At 44.9% G+C, this 22,027-nt stretch overlaps 1 protein-coding gene across 1 annotated transcript; it reads right to left on the bottom strand.

The window, feature by feature from the left end:
• Nucleotides 1–5,681: 5,681 nt before the first annotated feature.
• Nucleotides 5,682–7,037, bottom strand: LOC123409794 (WRKY transcription factor WRKY28-like). Its single transcript, XM_045102665.1, has 2 exons — nt 6,351–7,037; nt 5,682–6,241 (listed from the first exon to the last, which is right to left on the bottom strand). Exons 1-2 carry the CDS (start codon nt 6,888–6,890, stop codon nt 5,822–5,824), a joined length of 960 nt encoding a protein of 319 aa, XP_044958600.1. The 5' UTR covers nt 6,891–7,037; the 3' UTR covers nt 5,682–5,821.
• Between the last annotated feature and the right edge of the window lie 14,990 nt (nt 7,038–22,027).

Raw genomic sequence — 22,027 nt, 5'->3', positions numbered from 1 at the left:
TAATGACAATTTGAGCACATATTTGGCACATATTGTCTGCTTAAAACTTTGAGCCCATCCTCCATTTTCTTTCTAGATTCGCCGTTGTGTGTGGTTACACATGAAAGGAGCAGAGGAAGAAGGAAACAAAGCGGGGAAAAGAAAAGAAAATTAATCTTCAAGAAGTAATGCATGTATGTGTATGTAGTGAATATACTAGCGAAGAATGTGGAGTTTAATTGTCGAGGAGAGTGATGTTTGAAAACGGAGAGAGAGAGCAATGGCTCATGTCCGACATATGAGGGGCTACCGCGTGGTGGAGTGGCGGGAGGGCCCACCGTCCAGCACTCCATGACGTCTCGCTGTGTGGCGGCAAGGCCCACCGGTTGATCCCGTTTCATCGCAGGCCGCCGAATCCTGTAACGTGGTGCTTGCCGCCTGGACCTGTCTCCCGGCGTGGCGGCAGGTGCCATGTGGCACTTGGCGTGAGTGCCGTCATGATCTAGGTGGTCCATTCTATCAATCTGATCTATGGATGACCTTTTCTGTGAGTTACACTAAAGAGGTGGTCTTTTTAGATAAAAAATCTTTAAGAAGATGTAACTTTTAGCATTGCGACCTCCAAGAATTGTAGGGTCATCCAGCACCATATGGGGAGGTGGCAAGATCTATTGGGCGCCACATGCGCCCGTTGCAATGCAATTTTGCAATTGCAACTTTGCAAACGGGTGCCTGGAGCGTCCCCGCGCTGGGCCCACTACTAGAAAAACTATCAATAACGACGGTGGCCAAAAACTGTTGGTCGCTAAAATTCTGAGCGAGTCTCCACAGGATGAAAATAAGGCTACCGTGTAACATTAACAACCACGTGAGTTACCCGTCGCTGGCTAAAACATGGGTGCAGTTGTTATTTTCTAATCTCCTCTTATGCGTGCAACTCTCTAACAAACTCAACCAGTTAAACTTTCCTTTAAAGAAAACCAATCACCTCTCCTTAATCCTCGGGTCCTCCACATCGATCCCATCTACGCCGCGTTCTTCTACCCATCGGGATCCCGACGCGTGCTGCACCTGACCGGCAACACGCACTTGTGCTGCAGCCTACACCTCGCCGGCAGCCTCGACACCGGCCTGCCTACGCTGTAGCCTACACCTCGATTGCCGCCTGCCTCGACCTAAGCGTAGCTGTGCTGAATCCACAATCTCGCTGGTCACCTCGACCCCAGCATGCCCATGCCGACGACGGCGCGCTCAAGCTACAGCGTGCACATCTCCACTTGACACCATCAACGTGATTCTGCTAAAAGCTTTGTTGTTACCCAAAAGGTGATTTTTCTGTTACTATTAAACTCGCAACTGAAAATTTGTTTCCTTCATTTTTATTTGTATAAATTCGCTATGTCATGACAAATACAATCCATTATTTTTTTGGATCGAAATACAATCCATTCACTCATAGCTCTTCTAAGACAAAATATATAGAATAAACTATATGGACATATCTAGGCCCCTGTACAGTTCAGTACCTCTGCACTAATAATATGTTAACATGGCTATTTGTCAGTCTGGCCGTAGGTAGCAGCTAGCTTGCAAGAATATGATAACAACATGGTGCTACTAGTTTATGCAATTTTTAATCTGTACTAATCCATTTTCTTCATATAGTTAGCTTTTGTGATTCTGAAACTGAGTTTCCAACTAGCTTGTATTGCGCTGATAAAAAAATTCTACACTTTGTTGTCTTGAAGTTACTCATGAAGTTGGTGCCAGCACTGTGACGATAACCGAAATGATATGGATTAACTTTATGGCACAAAAAGATGTCTTTTTTCTTTTATCCACCCTCTTTACCGATTGGTTGTATATTTTCAGGCCCAGCAAATGGTATTGATGAATTAACAAGTAATGAAAAATATGGAAAGTAAAGAAGCCCAGCGTAACCTTGCAGCTACCTAAGTCTAGTGAGCACCACAATGGAAGTGAATTAGTTGGTGTAATTTTGGAAAGTGAAGAAGCGCAGGGTAACCATAGCATTGGAGCTACATCAAAGACTGGTAAGTTTAATGCAACTGGATTAGTTGATACCCCATTCGACCTGCTACAATATTTTTTTGCTTGATTGTTTTTCCCTGATTTGTGCTTGACTAACATAAGTGTTTTGAATGCACAAAATCATAAACTAACGAAAAGCTCATAATTCATGGGATGAAGATATTCATGAAAAGTAGATGATTTCACGGAGTCCCGGGTAGAATTGTTCGTAATCCTATAATTACCATGGTGAGGCTCTAACATTATAAAGCAATTTTTTGTAGAATTGTTCGTAGAATTGTCCAATATTACTGGCAGAACTCAAACATATTGTTCACTCAATTATGATAAGTTCTATAAAAGGCTCTAACATTATAAAGCAATTTTTTGTACTGCTGTATTTATGATATTCTGCTTATGAACACCTATTTGGGAAAAGTTTGCAAATATTGATGAGAATATTTTGTAGGTTTGATGGTCCACCATAATATATAAAAGTATTTGGAGGCATTGTAATCACTGACGAACAATAATATCCATTCAAACAACGATGGTGCCCCTTGATTGAAGATTAATACATACTATCTTTTTTAGTTGTCTCGTTTTCCAGTTAGATATGAGCAAGTATATTGACCATGTAAGGAGTGGTTTTGAGGACATTTCTTAAATGGGATTTACTCCCAAATTGTATGTCAAAATTTTGTTATTTTATCTGATTTCTGTTATTAAAAGAGGCTATGATCCTATGAATTCAAATTCTTCTGTCTTTATATTCATGTGGATGTTAATATTCAAATGTGGGTGTTGTATAAATGATCGATGAACAGGAAATAGAAGTAAATCGAGTTTGTTGTCATGGATACCAAAATGGTGAAAACAATGGTCGGTAATGATACTTTAGTTGCCATTCGAAAATTATTCACCAAGACAAAAGTGGTCGTTAATAATATAGTTGTGGTCGTTATTGCCTTAGGATTGACGACAACAAATCATCCCGCCGTTATAAGAATAACGACCACGAAAGCTATGTGGTCGTTATATTTTTAACGACGGAGCCTACTACGATCAGCAAATTGTGGTTATTACTGACCTCTAACTACCACAATCCATCTTTTAACGACCACGTATACCGTCGTTAAAAACCGTTTCCCTAGTAGTGGCCGACCCATGTAGGATGACTCAAAGGATGAAAAGAGAGGTGACGTACAATGCGGGGTGTGGGGTCGCTTTCCCCGATTGCTTTCCTCCTTTCTTTCTTTTTCCTTTTTCCTTTTTCTTTTTTTTCCTTTGACCTGGTTCAACGGTTTTTTTTCTTTTGACCTGGTTCAACGATTTGAAAAGAGTTCATCAAATTAGTTTTTTAAATGATGAACTGTTTTCAATTTTTTGGACTTTTTTCAAGTTTGATGGGTTCTTTTCCAAATTCGATGATTTTTTTTCCAAAATCGGTGAACTCCTTTTACAATTTGATGATTTTTTTTCCAAAATCGGTGAACTTTTTTCACATTCTATGAAAATTTTCATAAATCGGTGAACTTTATTCAAAACATGAGGAATTTTTTTCTAAAATCGATGAACTTTTCAAAATTGGTGATCTTTTTTGTTCCAAAATTGATGAATTTTTCTAAAATTTAAATGTACTTTCTTTTAAAATTTGATTGCCTTTATAAATATTGGTTGATCCTTTTTAAAAATCCATGAATTTTTTAAAAGAATTTATAATTCATATTTTTTTTCTTCTTTCTTATTAAAGTCAACAATTACCAATCAATTGGTCAACAGCAACAGTTTGCGGCGAGCGAGCGAACGTCACACGTGACGAGTTGAGCGCTCGCCACAAGGGCCGACCCATGATTTGGCGGATGTGAACGCCAGCTGGAGCCTGAAGGGGCAACTAGGTGCTCCCTGAGGAGGTGGCTTGTTGTGTTGGGACCCCCTATTGCACACCTTGAGCACCACGGAACGTAATTCGCGCTCGCAACAACTTCTTGGTGGACCGGCCCACAAACGAGCTGCAAGAGGATAAAAACCTGCAAAAATTGGCACAGGATCAGGATTTGATCTCACGCTTTCGGGCTTCCCTGCCGAGAGGCTTACCACTTGACCAACATAATCCTAGTAGGTTTTTGCAGCGTGGAAATTATAAGAACAGAGATGTACACGTGATATTTATTGCGCACTTATCGTTTCAATTTTTCAACTATTTGAAATCATGTTCACAGATTTCAAATTAAGTTGAGCAATATGCAAAAGAAAATCGCATATTCAAATGAAGTTCATTTTGTTGTGGAAAAGTTCACAAACTTTCAAAGAGTTAATGAATTTGCCAAAAAGCACAAAATAGAAAAAAGTGCATGATTTTGGAAAAAGGCTCATTGAAATTTGCAAAAACAAATCATCAATTTTGAGAAAAGTTCAAAATATTCGAAAAAGAATCAATTTTGAAAAAGTTAACTGAATTTAAAATAAATCATTCGATTTTCAAAAAGTTCCGGGAATTTTAAAAACAGTTCATTGTATTTGAAAATTTTCATCAATTTTAGAAAACGTTCATGGAATTTTAGGAAAAGTTCACTGGACTATCAAAAAGTTCATCTATTTTTTAAAAAAATCATCAATTTCGAAAAAAGTCGTTGAATTTGAAAAAATTACAACGAATTTTAGAAAAAGTACATCAAATTTTGAAACAAAAAATCATCAAAATTTGAAAAAGTTGATCAAAGTTTTAAAATGGTCATCAAATTTGAAAAAAGTTCATAATTTTTTTTTAAAAGTTCATCAAATTTTAGAAAAAAGATCATCAAATTTTAAAAGAGTTCACCATGTGAGAAAAGTTCATCTAAATTTATTAATAAATAAAATCATACATTTTGTATAATATTCACGCATTAAAATAAAGGATAAAAAGAAAAAAGAAAACCTGAATAAAACAGCCCCGCAAATGACAAGAGAATCGGGTAAAGAACGGTTTGGGAAGCTTCCGGAATTTTTCCAAAATAGACGATTCCTGTGACCGGAGGAACAAATGTATATGTAAAATCATGTTTGTCGTAGGAAGTCATCAATGTCGTAGTTGTGGGTATCACTCGCGCCAAGGATCTGGTCGCGGGGTCGAACTCCCACTTCGGCCCTTTTTTCGAACGTTTTAGTGAATAAAATAGCCGATAGATAGGCCGGCCCATCTTGAATAAGTGGAGGGATATGCTACAGGCGTCCGTATGGGAAAATCCTATTTGACGCTGCAGGCGTCGGTTAAAGTGCATTTTTTAACTGGCGCCTGCAGCGCCGGTTATGGGCCGGCTCAGTGGAAGGGCGGTTTTTCCGAATTGTTTTCATTTAGTTTTTTCAGGACTTGTTTTTTTTTCTTGTTTCTTTAATTTACACTTTTTATTACTTTTCTATTTTTATTTTATTTTTTAAATATTTTTATTTACTGTTAAGGCGTCGATTAAGAGCTTCCGTCCGTTTGTGAACGAACACATAAACGTCAATTATGAAATCCCTGCAGTATGGGCCGCACTTGCGAAAGCAGCGCTCCAAGGGCCCATAGCGGCATAGGCCCCATAGGTTACCCTATGGGCTATGGCCTCAACTTCGCATTCCGGGCCTGATTTTTTGTTGGACCCACATTCTTTTTTGAATTAAAATTTCTTTTCTGAACCCAATCCGAATTAATTGACGCAGCCTCTGCCTCTCCAATCCAATTTAATTGACTCGGGCTTTATATAACTTTATACAGTGTCAGTTTTTCTTCAATTTTTCCCCCTCTTGAAATGTGCTTTTCCTCTCTCTTGTGCTGGGAGATTTCCGATCAAGCAACAGGGATCCGACCAGAAAGCGCGGAGACGAGTGCCGCCTTGAACCCGGGGTCCCTCGTCAGCGTCGCCGCCATCTGCTCCACAAGCTTCTTCCTGTCGGCCACCTGATCCGCCGTCGAAGCTTCCTGCTCCCGCTGCTGCTGGACAAGCACCGGCGCCGGTGGTGACACGCGGACGGGGGCTGCGTCGCCGCTCTTCCTGCCACCAGAGCCTTGATGCTTGGGCGGCGGTGCGTGGTTGTGGTCGCCGTCGTACGTGGCCACAAGCACGGTCTTGTCCTCGGCGCTGCGCTGCACCTTCTTCTTCACCTGGCACGACGGCGCGGACGAGCACCGGAAGTAGGCCCTCGGGCACGGGTTGTCCTTGGTCACCTTCTGCCCGTACTTCCGCCATTGGTACCCATCCTTCACCACCTGCTCGTCAAAATCAGTCGCGGGTTGATTAGTCAATGATGGACGGCAAGAAACTCTCGTCCCGACCGGTGATCACGAGGAAGAAGTTTGCTGGGTGTTCGTTACTTACGAGGCTGAGGTCGGAGGGGTCGGCGTGGACGTAGACCTTGGAGACCCTGCTGGCCTTGTCCTCGTCGGCGCGGACGCGCTTGCTGTCGCCGGGCTCGTGGACGGACGTGCACTCCGGCTGGCCTGGGCCTACGTTGACGCTGCCGGCTGCGGCGAGCGGTGGCGAAGGATTGCGGTCGGCGGTGTTCAGGCTGTCGCTGCGGGCGCGCTTCCTGGCCGGCGAGGCCGCGGAACTGCCCTCAGACGTAGTCAACGACTGGTGGTGGTTGTTGGCCGCCGCCATCATGCCGCTGACCTTTCCCTGCAGGTCGGAGTACTTGGCCACCAGCGCGCGGAGCATGTCGACCAGCCTCCTGTTCTCCTCGCCCACTCGCCGGAGCTCCGCCTCCAGCGCCTCAACCTCGTGATTTTTCTTGGAGGACATGAAGTCCTCCTCCACGAGCACCTTGGTCACCGGGGGAGCACCTCGCGGCGCCGTCGGCTGGCCGACACCGAGGGCGAGGCTGAGGCAAGTCTGCCCGATCATCCACTGCTCCTCCATGTCTTCCTCGAATTCACGGTATGGCTCAAGAATGAAGCGAACCTGTCAGTCAGGCGGCGGCCGGAGAAGAAGGCCGGGAAGCTAGACGGGCATGAGCTAGAGAAGTGGTCGTGGCTGGGACTGGGAGGAAGCGCGCGGACATGAATATATAGAGTGGAGGCGGAGGGGGCATGGGAGGGTAGGAAGGAGGAAGACTCGGGAGGAGGAGGAAGCATCTTGGGGTGGCCCGCCTTGGTAACGCTTCTTTTGGTCGCCGTGACCACGATGGAATATTTTGTTCAAAAATTTTAGTGAAGCTGGAAGAAGTGGTACTACAAGGATTTGTTTTTGTGGGCGACAAGGAATCGGTGGATCATGGATGGATTGGCTTTGGGTTGGAGGAGTACGTGGGAATTGTTTGATTAGGTATTAGTCAAGTGGGGTGGGGGCAGACCACAAACCCTTTCTTTGGGGTCTCCGTTTGGTAAGGAGAGCCATCGCCTGCCAACAATTAGCAATGCTTTCATGCATACATTTTTGGCACCCCAACAAAGAAAAATGCGTGTGGCCTGCCTTCAATTTCTTTAGTAATTATAGAAAGGGAGATATGTACCTTTTGCCGGCTTTTATTTATCCGAGTCGTGATGTTTTTCATATATATATATATATGTTTTTTTATATCTGTATCTATTGTAAAGATTGAAGAAAAGTACAGAATATCTCAAACACAATAAAAATTTGCTTTGAGGTTCGTGGACCAATGAGTAGCCAATGTCGGGTCAGATCGGCTGCCGACACGATGTTGTCACAGCTTCCATATCGAAGCAGGCATGACCCTATTGATGACATTCAAGAAATCTTCATGCACATGCACCTTAGGACCAGCGTCATGTGGAGTCTTTATCCATAACGTTGAACCCTTGAATCGATCTGAAAAATCTGACATCAAATTTCATCGAGTCATCGAGAACCATAACCTTATCATCCTAGGACACGGTGGGAATATAAGCTCCGTCGAATTTGTCCCAACATGCGAACTAGAAGGGAATATGCGTTGAATTTATCTAAAAAAATGAACTCAAAGATGAAGCGTCGCCATCCGCCGGAGTGCCGCCCATGTAAGGACTAGAACCCTAAATTACCTACTAACCGGAGCCAAGGTACCATGATTTCATTCCCTGCCACTGCCCACCAGACCTAGAAGAGGATGGGAGGCGTATCTACCGACCCCCGTCGTCGAGGATCAATGAGAGACACGCTTCACTTTGTTCACCTTATTAGGGTGAGATTAGAACAAGTTTCAAGGTCAACCTGGTTTCACAAATGCAATATACCTTCATGGAAGAATTTTAGAGAACTCCAATTCATAATATCTTTTAACTTGGGAGTGTATTTAATCAATCACATTGTTGTACAGTTTCAAGTTTAGTTTTATTTAAAAGTAAGTTAACTCTTATATATGAGTCAACGGGAGCATTGTGCCGCCCACTTGATGAAACAAACTATAAATTCATATAACCCATTTCTGCATATAAGGTTCTAACATGAGACCTTGTGTAGGAAAATTCTTGGGTAGGACCTCCTCACCTTTTGATTTTCTATGCACTACATTCAAAACATGCAAAGAGTCATGTCACAGATCAGGACTGATAAAACACACAAAAAAAGTTGCTTTCCAGTTTCACTCGTAGTTTATGTTCGCCTTTGTTTCAATCTCTCCATGTGAAATTTGAACTTTTATAAGTCACTCTTTTTCTGTTAATATTTTGGTTATTTTTTCACAAAAAGTGTCACAAATGCACTTTTATTTATATGATTATGCTTTTCTTGAATTAAACAAACAATTGATAAAATCATCTCATCCACGCCTTTCATTTGTTTATGTTATTACGCTTTAGTGCCGAGGCACAGTAAGTTCACACACCTTGTGTTTACGTTTGTTTTTTAGTTTTTCGGAATTTTGGTACATTTCTCTGTTTTTTGGACGTATCCTATGAAAAAGAACATTGGTTCTATTTTATATTCCTGTCTCGGGCATGTGTTTTGAACTAATCACATATTTCAAATGCACCTAAATCCCACTCCAGACGCGTCAGGCTGAATTAGAACATGGAATTTGATTCTGTCAACCACTGGAAAAATGATTCTGTCTCGAGATATGCGCTGGGCCTGGTCCCAGCACGAACCAAGACTTTGAGTTGACGTGATCCCGGAAAGAATGGGTACGCAGCAGGTGACTAAACCAATATCCAGATTTGGCTTGATCTCTTCGCACCATGCATGTACGCAGCCGCCCACTCCTAATTAGCTAGCAGAGAATGGGCAAGTCGATGGGGGAAATAACACAGACCAGGTCACCTTGGTTGATTCTTGATTGGATCGTCAATGCTGATTAATTAACTACTAGTAGTACATTCCATAGACTTCATCCAGAGGACATACTTAAGTAGTGTGACGTATACACAAGTACTCATTCCGTCTTAAAATAAGTGTTTTAACTTTGTACTAGGTCTAAATTGTATTAAGTTTGAAACACTTATTTTGAAACAGAGGAAGTATGTGAATACCATGCTACCCAATATATGCATGACATACCACATGACACATGTGTATGCAATCCGAAAAATTTAAGAAAAAATTCCGCAGAAAAAAAATACTATTTAAGAAAAAGAAAGTCCATGCATGACATATCTTGTACAGACATCTCTCTTGGACCGGTGCTGAATTCTTCGAAATATCCCGGTTTCATATATGACATCAAAAGGTAACGAAGAATTTGTTCAGCATTCTGGAAAAAATGAATATGAAGAAACATAGAGGTTCATGAATTTTGACACTAGACACAAGTCAACCGGGACCAACACTAATCAAAACGGCCGCATCGGGAAAAAGACGACGGCCTCTTCCGGCACAAACCACAGGTACACACTTGTTTGCTCGCACGTGCGAAATCGAGGAGAGCTGCAAAGCCTGTGATTATTATCACAAGGTTGTTGTTAGGATCCCTTTGTTTTTTACGTGATTGTTAATTAGGATCCCTTTTTGGTTAGCCAGCAAGAATATCATACTCGTATGTTCGTGTCCAAGTTAATGTGATGCATGGATGGGCATGGGATTGATGCATCGAATCTCCAGGTAGCCACGTTTATCCTACACGTTTAGCACGTGTTGTGGCACATGCGCATAAAGATTCTTAAAAAAAAAAGAAGCACATGCGCATAAAGCATGCACGAACGGCACACCTGGAAAACGCCTGGAAAATGCAACAACTGATGGAGCTATCAGGTCACAGAAGATAAGATTCGATCAGAATTGGTTACATGGAACAGATTTGTCCCGCAATTAATTAGTGATACCCTCCATAATGGTCAGCCCCAAGGGTCCTCATGTGACTACAAATGATTACCGTGCAAAAAAATGGTTTGATCATTTGGAGAAACAAGACCTAAGAGGGACCTATGACCTCTTCAATTATTTGTTTTTTTGGTTTTTTTAAGAAAAGGAGGATATATTCCCGGTCTATGCATCTGAACGATGCATGCAACCATTTTATTAATTATTTTCAAAAACCTTACGAATCAATACATCAGTAAGCCTGAAGCCACCATCTTGACAACACATGCCTCTACTGCTATCCCCATGATAAAGGTGTGCCGAATGTCCGAGCCTAATACCAAACAAACATCGCACCAAACTTTAACATCTAAAGCCGGATGCCCCAACCCAGCCACATACCGGGACTCGGTCCAAACCGGTCCGGCGCACAGGTCGTCGCCGTCGTCTTCCACCCACCCATCTCCAGAGCTGGTACTGATGCAGCGACCTTGGCAGGCCTGTCGTCGACGCCACCACGGTGTCAGACAACTCCACCATCCTGCACGTATTCATCCACACGTGGCCGTCGGCGAAACTCCGCAGCACAATGCCGCCGGGATCCGTCATCGGCCTTGCGGTGAATGTAATACCGCTCTTCCTCTTGTCCCCTCCAGCCAGCACTTGCTCCAAAATGATGCCCCCAGCAGGGAGAACGACACCGAAAGCGTCGCCATCGTCCGATCCGGTAGACCCGGATCTAGGGTTTCCCCCGAAACATCCCGATCAAGTTGGCGTGACGTGCAACGACGATGCCTCGAGAAGGGAACGACGCCCGAGACGACGCCATTGTCTGCCAAGACCGCAGTCAGGCACGATTTTCACCGGTAGCCACGTGATCCCGATCTCGTGGCTCGCTGGAACCGCGCAGAGCCTCGCCATGAAGACGTACGCCGCCGTCGGTACTCCGGCAGAGATCCTTCATCCCCTCACCGGTCCCTCCACGTGTCGTTGGTCAGCGTAAGGCCACCTCGCGGCGGATCCGATCGGGGCGTTGGATCCGCAGCCACCGCCGCCACCATCTCCACACAGATCAGCCAACCCCGCCGGAAGGGGCACTGCCACCACCGCCGTCCTTCAAGGTCGCCGCTCCTCCGGACATGGAGCTTCAGCCACCGCCACATAGCATAGGGTCGCCGCCCTCGGACTCCCACGTGAGGTGCCCTTGCCGCCTCAGATGGGATCCCGCAGCAACCACCCGCCCTGGTGCCTTCGGCACCGGGGCTGCCGACACCGCGGCCCATGCCGGCGGCAGCGGTGGCAGGAGGAGGCGCGAGAGGCGGCCTATGGCGCTAGGGTTCAGGGGGCCCTAGCGTAGCCCGGGGGAGGTGACACGAGGGGGTACCTTTTGTGTTTCCATTTGTTTTTTCGGTAATCATATTGAGCGAATGTTCACGGAAAGAGATGGCAGTCACGAACTTTTCATGTGGCTAGCTTGGGTGTCGTGTTGATGGCAAGTTTAGTTCGTGAGGACGACAATTTTTTAGGCAAAAACAGAATTATATCGGAGTTGTTGTGCTTGCTAACACAATTCGAGGCCATGCATGTTGACTAAACTTGGATGGGTTGATTTCACTACAAGGAACCTACTCATTTGAGTTGCGCTCAGTTAACATCATGTGTGGTTGTTGATTTGGCAAACTTGCAACTCGAATACCTACTCTACGAGGGCAACATCGCACTTGTTAACACCATGTGCCACATGGCACAGCCGTTTGGAGCACGGTGTGACGTGGCATGTTGAAAGCAAATTAACTACGCACTATTGTGAAATGTAGAATAAACAATTTTACCTAATAATACTTCTAATTAATAAAATAGTAAATGTGGCGTGTTTTAATTTTTTTTGTTTTAAAAATACATGTAAATGTAACCGTACCTTCTAAACTGTGACAGAAGAAGCACATATAAAATACCAAATTCAGGAGGATTAAGAAGGACGACTAGTTGTGCAGTAAAACTGCAGAACGTTTGTCCAATTGTTTGTGGCCGTTGGACTATTGAAGAGCAGGCCTCTCGCAAGGATTAATAACTTGATCGAATGTTGTCATGATGCATGCCAAATATCTTCATAATTAACAGTATACTTTTCTCTGCAGCAATACCACGAGAACTCAGAATTGTTCAATTTCAACCAATAGACCCATCAGAGACGACCAGAATGTAACGTGCAAAACAGGCACGTAAAGAGCATTTGAAGCTTGCTTTGACTTTTCTTGACGTTGGATGGGTCGCGAGCTAGCTCTAGGCACCTTGAGTTCGTAAACGGTGGACTTTTTCGTGCTGACCTTCTCATACATACGCACTGTGTGTAGTTTCAACGGTACGCAATAGCTTGCTCCACTGGTCAACGCGAGGCCATGAATGGGCCGTCTTCTTGGAAAGAGCTTTCTGATGGGTTTGGTGACGACTTGCTTATTGGGGAGGTCAAGGGCGTTGACCTAACGCAAATGCAAACATTATGAAAGTCAGCAGGATGCTGTCCACGTCGGTCAAGTGGACCCTGACCTGATGGAAAGATAAAATGTGATAAGTCATGACTTGTTGTGTCATCTTGAACGACATAATCATTTAAAGCGAGCAAAAAAAGACAGTGTTTGACACTAAATTATATTACTTCCTCCATCCAAATGTATAGGACATGCGCGTAGTTCTAGGTCGTTAATTTAACTATTTAAATATATATTATATATAATAAATAATATACCATTAAATTCATACGGGAATGTAGTTTCTGAATATGTAGTTTTTATCGCATATAATATATATTTAACTAGTTAAATTGACAACCTAGAACTACGTGCATGCCTCATACATTTGGACGAAGGTAGTACGGATGATGGCCACGACCAAGATGGCTGACCGCGTCGGTCCAGTGGACCCTGTCCCTCGGCCGGCGCCGGTGGTGGAGCGGGACTTGGCCATTATTGCTTGCTGGCAGCCTCTTCGCTGTGTGGATGGTGGCTTTGTCCCGGACCTTGACCCGTGCCGTCGATGGATGCATGTAGTAATAGTACGTTCTTTTGCCAGCCTTTCCGCTTGCCCCGGTGAGGTTCATACATGCAATGCAAGTGATAAACGAGTCATTTGCTAGTGGTGGTCTATTTGCTGGCTTGGCTAGCTGCTCCTCGCGTGACGTGAGTTGGAACAACTAGGACGGTTTCTTTGTCCGTGAATCTTACGGGTCAACCAAGATTTCTTAATCCGCTTGTCTTTGGGTTCCCAATGCGAGCGAGACTGGCACGGGTGGGTCGCAACGCTGTACGACATAAGGAGAGGGGTCTCGTGCGTTCACACATACACCGGTCTAGGGCGTGTTTATTTCGCCGGCATCGAAAAATCCCCTCATCCTCGTCCCCAGATGCTAATTTCCCTCGATTCGGCTCATTTTTTGGTCCGACGATCCCGGATCGAACCCAGTGCACTGGAAAACGTTTGGGGACTCCGAATGAAAAAAAACAACGATGCATGGGTCACCATTGTCAGGCAAAAAATGTTTTTTCCATCTTCACATTCGCCCCTCGCGCATACTCCACCTTTCGCCATAGTGTCGATCACGACGTCGTCCACCTGCCTATTGCCGCTAGAAAGGCCATCCCCCCGCCGAGAAAGAGAGGTTCGCCGCTGCATCGTCCCCGCTGCTTCTAGGCGAGCTTTTCCGGCGCTCCGGCCATGCAAGTGGGGATACGGGCGACTGTGCGCCTACCATGTCCGCCAGGTGTTCGACGATTTGTCTCAGCGATGGACTCCCACGATGAGGAGGCATTCACGACGCTGCTGCAGGAGAAATCCAATACGGAAGTCCGGGACGAAGAGCACCTCATGGTCCTCGCCACTCTGGTCGGCCTGTTCATGAGCAACGCAAAGCCGCGGCGAGGTGGCTCGGCGTCGGGCTTGCTGAAAGCAAAGCAGAGGCATTGACTCAAAGGCTATTGCTTGCTCTATGCCAACTACTTCATCGATGTTTCACTGCACGGCATCAAAGTATTTCGGCGCCGTTATCGGATGAGCCGGAAGCTCGTCCTCAGAATTGTGAATTCCATCAGGGAGTTCGACAACTACTTCAAGTGCAAGAAGTATGTCGAGTGGGCATTTGGTGTGCTCCAATCTCGGTCTGCTGTTGTCCGGTACCCCGCTCAGACCTGGTCGAAAGATCAAATGTGAGAAGTCATGACTTGTTGTGTCATCTTGCACAACATGATCATTAAGAGCGAGCAAGAAGAGCTAGTGTTTGACACTGAACCATATTATAGGCAGGGTCCTCTTGCCTAAGTTGATCACCAGCTACCGACAATCTGGACTGCCTTCCTCAACATGCATCAGGACATCTGAGAGCCACATGTGCATCAGCAACTGCAGAACGATTTGGTGGAGCACTTATGGAGGCTCAAGAGCAACGCCTAGCTCGATGCGTGATGAATTATGAGTTTTTATTTGTTGAACAATTTTGATTTGTATTGATTTCTGTGAATATTGTGATAAAAAATAACCATCTGTTGAATTTGAGCCGAAACACGTCGAATATCGGCCAAAATTGGTCCAATTTTATGTCGAAAATGGACCAATTTGCACCAAAAGTAGGCCGAAATCGGTGGCTGGGGGCGACCTTGGGGCCGGTGTTGGGGAACGTCGCATGGGAAACAAAATTTTTCCTACGCGCACGAAGACCTATCATGGTGATGTCCATCTACGAGAGGGGATGAGTGATCTACGTACCCTCGTAGACCGTACAGCAGAAGCGTTAGTGAACGCGGTTGATGTAGTGGAACGTCCTCACGTCCCTCGATCCGCCCCGCGAACAATCCCTCGATCAGTCCCACGATCTAGTACCGAACGGACGGCACCTCCGCGTTCAGCACACGTACAGCTCGACGATGATCTCGGTCTTCTTGATCCAGCAAGAGAGACGGAGAGGTAGAAGAGTTCTCCGGCATCGTGACGGCGCTCCGGAGGTTGGTGATGATCTTGTCTCAGCAGGGCTCCGCCCGAGCTCCGCAGAAACGCGATCTAGAGGAAAAACCGTGGAGGTATGTAGTCGGGCTGCCGTGAGAAAGTCGTATAAAATCAGCCCTAAAACCTCCGTATATATAGGTGGGAGGGAGGGGGCCTTGCCTTGGGGCTCAAGGAGCCCCAAGGGGATCGGCCGAGCCAAGGGGGGAAGGATTCCCCCCCCCCAAACCGAGTTGGACTTGGTTTGGTGGGAGTCCTTCCTTCCCTTCCCACCTCCTTCCTTTTTTTTTCTTTCTTTCCTCTTTGATTTTTCTTCTCTTGGCGCATAGGCCCTCTTGGGCTGTCCCACCAGCCCACTAAGGGCTGGTGCGCCACCCCTAAGGTCCATGGGCCCCCCCGGGGTGGGTTGCCCCCCCCCCCCCCCCCGGTGAACTCCCGGAACCCATTCGTCATTCCCGGTACATTCCCGGTAACTCCGAAAACCTTCCGGTAATCAAATGAGGTCATCCTATATATCAATCTTCGTTTCCGGACCATTACGGAAACCCTCGTGACGTCCGTGATCTCATCCGGGACTCCGAACAACATTCGGTAACCAACCATATAACTCAAATACGCATAAAACAACGCCGAACCTTAAATGTGCAGACCCTGCGGGTTCGAGAACTATGTAGACATGACCCGAGAGACTCCTCGGTCAATATCCAATAGCGGGACCTGGATGCCCATATTGGATCCTACATATTCTACGAAGATCTTATCGTTTGAACCTCAGTGCCAAGGATTCATATAATCCTGTATGTCATTCCCTTTGTCCTTCGGTATGTTACTTTCCCGAGATTCGATCGTCGGTATCCGCATACCTATTTCAATCTCGTTTACCGGCAAGTCTCTTTACTCGTTCCGTAATACAAGATCCCGCAACTTACACTAAGTCACTTTGCTTGCAAGGCTTGTGTGTGATGTTGTATTACCGAGTGGGCCCCGAGATACCTCTCCGTCACACGGAGTGACAAATCACAGTCTTGATACATACTAACTCAACCAACACCTTCGGAGATACCTGTAGAGCATCTTTATAGTCACCCAGTTACGTTGCGACGTTTGATACACACAAAGTATTCCTCCGGTGTCAGTGAGTTATATGATCTCATGGTCATAGAATAAATACTTGACACGCAGAAAACAGTAGCAATGAAATGACACGATCAACATGCTACGTCTATTAGTTTGGGTATAGTCCATCACGTGATTCTCCTAATGACGTGATCCAATTATCAAGCAACAACACCTTGTTCATAATCAGAAGACACTGACTATCTTTGATCAACTGGCTAGCCTACTAGAGGCTTGCTAGGGACGGTGTTTTGTCTATGTATCCACACATGTAAATGAGTCTTCATTCAATACAATTATAGCATGGATAATAAACGATTATCTTGATACAGGAATTATAATAATAACTACATTTATCATTGCCTCTAGGGCATAATTCCAACAGTCTCCCACTTGCACTAGAGTCAATAATCTAGCCCTCACATCATCATGTGAATTACATTGTAATAAATCTAACATCCATACAGTTCTGGTGTTGATCATGCTTTGGCCGTGGAAGAGGTTTAGTCAGCGGGTCTGCTACATTCAGATCCGTGTGCACCTTGCATATATTTACGTCCTCTCCCTCGACGTAGTCGCGGATGAGGTTGAAGCGTCGTTTGATGTGTCTGGACTTCTTGTGAAACCGTGGTTCCTTTGCTAGGGCAATGGCACCCGTGTTGTCACAGAACAAGGTTATTGGATTCAGTGCGCTTGGCACCACTCCAAGATCCGTCATGAATTGCTTCATCCAGACACCCTCCTTAGCCGCCTCCGAGGCAGCCATGTACTCCACTTCACATGTAGAATCTGCTACGACGCTTTGCTTGGAACTGCACCAGCTTACAGCACCCCCATTAAGAATAAATACGTATCCTGTTTGTGACTTAGAGTCGTCCGGATCTGTGTCAAAGCTTGCATCGACGTAACCTTTTACGGCGAGCTCTTCGTCACCTCCATACACGAGAAACATCTCCTTAGTCCTTTTCAGGTACTTCAGGATATTCTTGACCGCCGTCCAATGATCCACTCCTGGATTACTCTGGAACCTACCTTCCATACTTATGGCCAGGCTAACATCCGGTCTAGTGCACAACATTGCATACATGATAGAACCTATGGCTGAAGCATAGGGGACGGAGCGCATATGCTCTCTATCTTCATCAGTTGCTGGGCACTGAGTCTTACTCAATCTCGTACCTTGTAAAATTGGCAAGAACCCTTTCTTGCACTGTTCCATTTTGAACCTTTTCAAAACTTTATCAAGGTATGTGCTTTGTGAAAGTCCTATCAGGCGTTTTGATCTATCCCTATAGATTTTAATGCCTAGAATGTAAGCAGCTTCTCCTAGGTCCTTCATAGAGAAACTTTTATTCAAGTAATCCTTTATGCTCTTCAAAAACTCCACGTTGTTTCCAATCAGCAATATGTCATCCACATATAATATTAGAAACGCCACAGAGCTCTCACTCACTTTCTTGTAAATACAAGATTCTCCAACCGCTTGTATAAACCCAAATGCTTTGATCACCTCATCAAAGCGTTTGTTCCAACTCCGAGATGCTTGCACTAGTCCGTAAATGGATCGCTGGAGCTTGCACACTTTGTTAACATTCTTAGGATCGACAAAACCTTCGGGTTGTACCATATACAACTCTTCCTTAGGGAAACCGTTAAGGAACGCCGTTTTGACATCCATCTGCCAGATTTCATAATCGAAAAATGCAGCTATTGCTAACATGATTCTGACGGACCTAAGCATCGCTACGGGTGAGAATGTCTCATCGTAGTCAACTCCTTGAACTTGTGAAAAACCCTTTGCCACAAGTCGAGCTTTATAAACGGTCACATTGCCGTCAGCGTCCGTCTTTCTCTTAAAGATCCATTTGTTCTGAATAGCCTTGCGGCCCTCAGGTAGTACTCCCAAAGTCCACACTTTGTTCTCATACATGGATCCTATCTCGGACTTCATGGCTTCTAGCCATTTGTTGGAATCTGGGCCCACCACTGCTTCCTCATAATTTGCAGGTTCATTGTTGTCTAACAACATGATTGATAAGACGGGATTTCCGTACCACTCTGGAGCAGCACGTTGTCTCGTCGACCTGCGTGGTTCGACAGAAACTTGAACTGGAGTTTCATGATCATCATCATTAACTTCCTCCTCAACCGGCGTCACAACGACAGAGGTTTCCCCTTGCCCTGCGCCACCATCCAGAGGGTTGAGAGGTTCGACAACCTCATCAAGTTCTATCTTCCTCCCACTCAATTCTCTCGAGAGAAACTCCTTCTCGAGAAAAGCTCCGTTTTTAGCAACAAACACTTTGCCCTCGGATTTGAGATAGAAGGTGTACCCAACTGTCTCTTTTGGGTAACCTATGAAGACGCACGTTTCCGCTTTGGGTTCCAGCTTTTCAGGCTGAAGCTTTTTGACATAAGCATCACATCCCCAAACTTTAAGAAACGACAACTTTGGTCTCTTGCCATACCACAGTTCGTATCGTGTCGTCTCAACGGATTTTGATGGTGCCCTATTTAAAGTGAATGCAGCTGTTTCTAATGCATAACCCCAAAAAGATAACGACAAATCGGTAAGAGACATCATAGATCGCACCATCTCTAATAAAGTACGATTACGACGTTCGGACACACCATTACGCTGTGGTGTTCCAGGCGGTGTTAACTGTGAAACAATTCCACATTGTCTTAAGTGAGCACCAAACTCGAAACTCAGATATTCACCCCCACGATCAGACCGTAGGAACTTGATCTTCTTGTTACGATGATTTTCCACTTCACTCTGAAATTGCTTGAACTTTTCAAATGTTTCAGACTTGTGCTTCATCAAGTAGACATAACCATATCTACTCAAATCGTCAGTGAAGGTGAGAAAATAACGATATCCGCCGCGTGCCTCCACGCTCATCGGACCACACACATCGGTATGTACGATTTCCAATAAGTCACTTGCACGCTCCATTGTTCCGGAGAACGGAGTCTTAGTCATCTTGCCCATGAGGCATGGTTCGCACGTGTCAAGTGAATCAAAGTCAAGTGACTCCAAAAGTCCATCAGCATGGAGTTTCTTCATGCGCTTTACACCAATATGACCTAAGCGGCAGTGCCACAAAAATATGGCGCTATCATTGTTAACTCTAATTCTTTTGGTCTCAATGTTATGTATATGCGTATTGCTATCAAGATTCAATATGAAAAATCCTCTCACATTGGATGCATGACCATAAAAGATATTACTCATAGAAATAGAACAACCATTATTCTCTGACTTAAAAGAGTAACCGTCTCGCAATAAACAAGATCCAGATATAATGTTCATGCTCAACGCAGGCACTAAATAACAATGATTTAAGTTCATCACTAATCCTGATGGTAACTGAAGTGAAACTGTGCCGACGGTGATTGCATCAACCTTGGAACCATTTCCTACGCGCATCGTCACTTCATCTTTCGCCAGCCTTCGTCTATTTCGTAGTTCCTGTTTCGAATTGCAGATATGAGCAACAGAACCGGTATCGAATACCCAGGCACTACTACGAGAACCGGTTAAGTACACATCAATAACATGTATATCAAATATACCTGATTTTTTCTTTGGCCGCCTTCTTATCAGCCAGATACTTGGGGCAGTTGCGCTTCCAGTGACCCATACCCTTGCAATAGAAGCACTCTGTTTCAGGCTTAGGTCCAGCTTTGGGTTTCTTCGGTGGATTGGCAACAGGCTTGCCGCTCTTCTTCGAATTGCCCTTCTTGCCTTTGTCGTTTCTCTTGAAACTAGTGGTCTTATTCACCATCAACACTTGATGCTCTTTACGGAGTTCAGACTCTGCGACTTTCAGCATCGCAAACAACTCGCCGGGTGACTTGTTCATCCCTTGCATGTTGTAGTTCAACACAAAGCCTTTATAGCTTGGTGGCAGCGATTGAAGGATTCTGTCAGTGATAGCTTCTTGCGGGAGTTCAATTCCCAGCTCAGCTAGACGGTTTGAGTACCCAGACATTTTGAGCACATGTTCACTGATAGACGAGTTCTCCTCCATCTTGCAAGCATAGAATTTATCGGAGGTCTCATTCCTCTCGATCCGGGCGTTCTTCTGAAAGATGAACTTCAACTCCTTGGAACATCTCAAATGCTCCATGACGCTCAAAGCGACGTTGAAGTCCCGGTTCTAAGCCATACAAGACTGCACATTGAACTATTGAGTAGTCCTCCTTACGTGTTAACCAAACGTTCTTAACATCCTGATCAGCCGTAGCGGGTGGTTCATCTTCTAGCGCAGCATTAAGGACATAATCCTTCTTCCCAGCTTGCAAGATTAGCTTAAGATTACGAGCCCAGTCTACAAAGTTGCTTCCATCATATTTCAACTTAGCTTTCTCTAGGAACGTATTAAAATTCAGGGTGACAGTTGCGTGAGCCATGATCTACAACACAAACATATTCAAAGTGGACTTAGACTATGTTCAAGATAATTATAGTTTAACTCAATCAAATTATTTGCTAAACTCCCACTCAAAAAGTACATCTCTCTAGTCATTTGAGTGGTTCATGATCCACTTACACTAGCTCAAGTCCGATCATCACGTGAGTTGAGTATAGTTTCAGTGGTAAGCATCCCTATGCTAATCATATCATCTATATGATTCATGATCGACCTTTCGGTCTCATGTGTTCCGAGGCCATGTCTGCACATGCTAGGCTCGTCAAGCTTAACCCGAGTGTTCCGCGTGCGCAACTGTTTTGCACCCGTTGTATGTGAACGTTGAATCTATCACACCCGATCATCACGTGGTGTCTCGAAACGACGAACTGTAGCAACGGTGCACAGTCGGGGAGAACACAATTTGGTCTTGAAATTTTAGTGAGAGATCACCTCATAATGCTACCGTCGTTCTAAGCAAAATAAGGTGCATAAAAGGATTAACATCACATGCAATTCATAAGTGACATGATATGGCCATCATCACGTGCTTCTTGATCTCCATCACCAAAGCACCGGCAACGATCTTCTTATCACCGGCGCCCCACCATGATCTTCATCAACGTGTCGCCATCGGGGTTGTCGTGCTACTCATGCTATTACTACTAAAGCTACATCCTAGCAAAATAGTAAACGCATCTGCAAGCACAAACATTAGTATAAAGACAACCCTATGGCTCCTGCCGGTTGCCGTACCATCGACGTGCAAGTCGATATTATCTATTACAACATGATCATCTCATACATCCAATATATCACATCACATCGTTGGCCATATCACATCACAAGCATACCCTGCAAAAACAAGTTAGACGTCCTCTAATTTTGTTGTTGCATGTTTTACGTGGTGACCAAGGGTATCTAGTAGGATCGCATCTTACTTACGCAAACACCACAACGGAGATCTATGAGTTGCTATTTAACCTCATCCAAGGACCTCCTCGGTCAAATCTGATTCAACTAGAGTTGGAGAAACCGACACTTGCCAGTCATCTTTGAGCAACAGGGTTGTTCGTAGCGATGAAACCAGTCTCTCGTAAGCGTACGAGTAATGTCGGTCCAAGCCGCTTCATCCAACAATACCGCGGAATCAAGAAAAGACTAAGGAGGGCAGCCAAACGCACATCTCCGCGCACAAAAACTTTTGTGATCTACTCGAGAAGACATCTACGCATGAACCTAGCTCATGATGCCACTGTTGGGGAACGTCGCATGGGAAACAAAAAATTTCCTACGCGCACG

The sequence above is a fragment of the Hordeum vulgare genome, chromosome 7H (assembly GCF_904849725.1).
Source record: "Hordeum vulgare subsp. vulgare chromosome 7H, MorexV3_pseudomolecules_assembly, whole genome shotgun sequence".
In the NCBI taxonomy this organism is placed as follows: Eukaryota; Viridiplantae; Streptophyta; class Magnoliopsida; order Poales; family Poaceae; genus Hordeum; species Hordeum vulgare.
The sequence above is the reverse complement of the archived record's forward strand: the minus strand, read 5'-3'. Positions and strand labels throughout refer to the sequence as shown.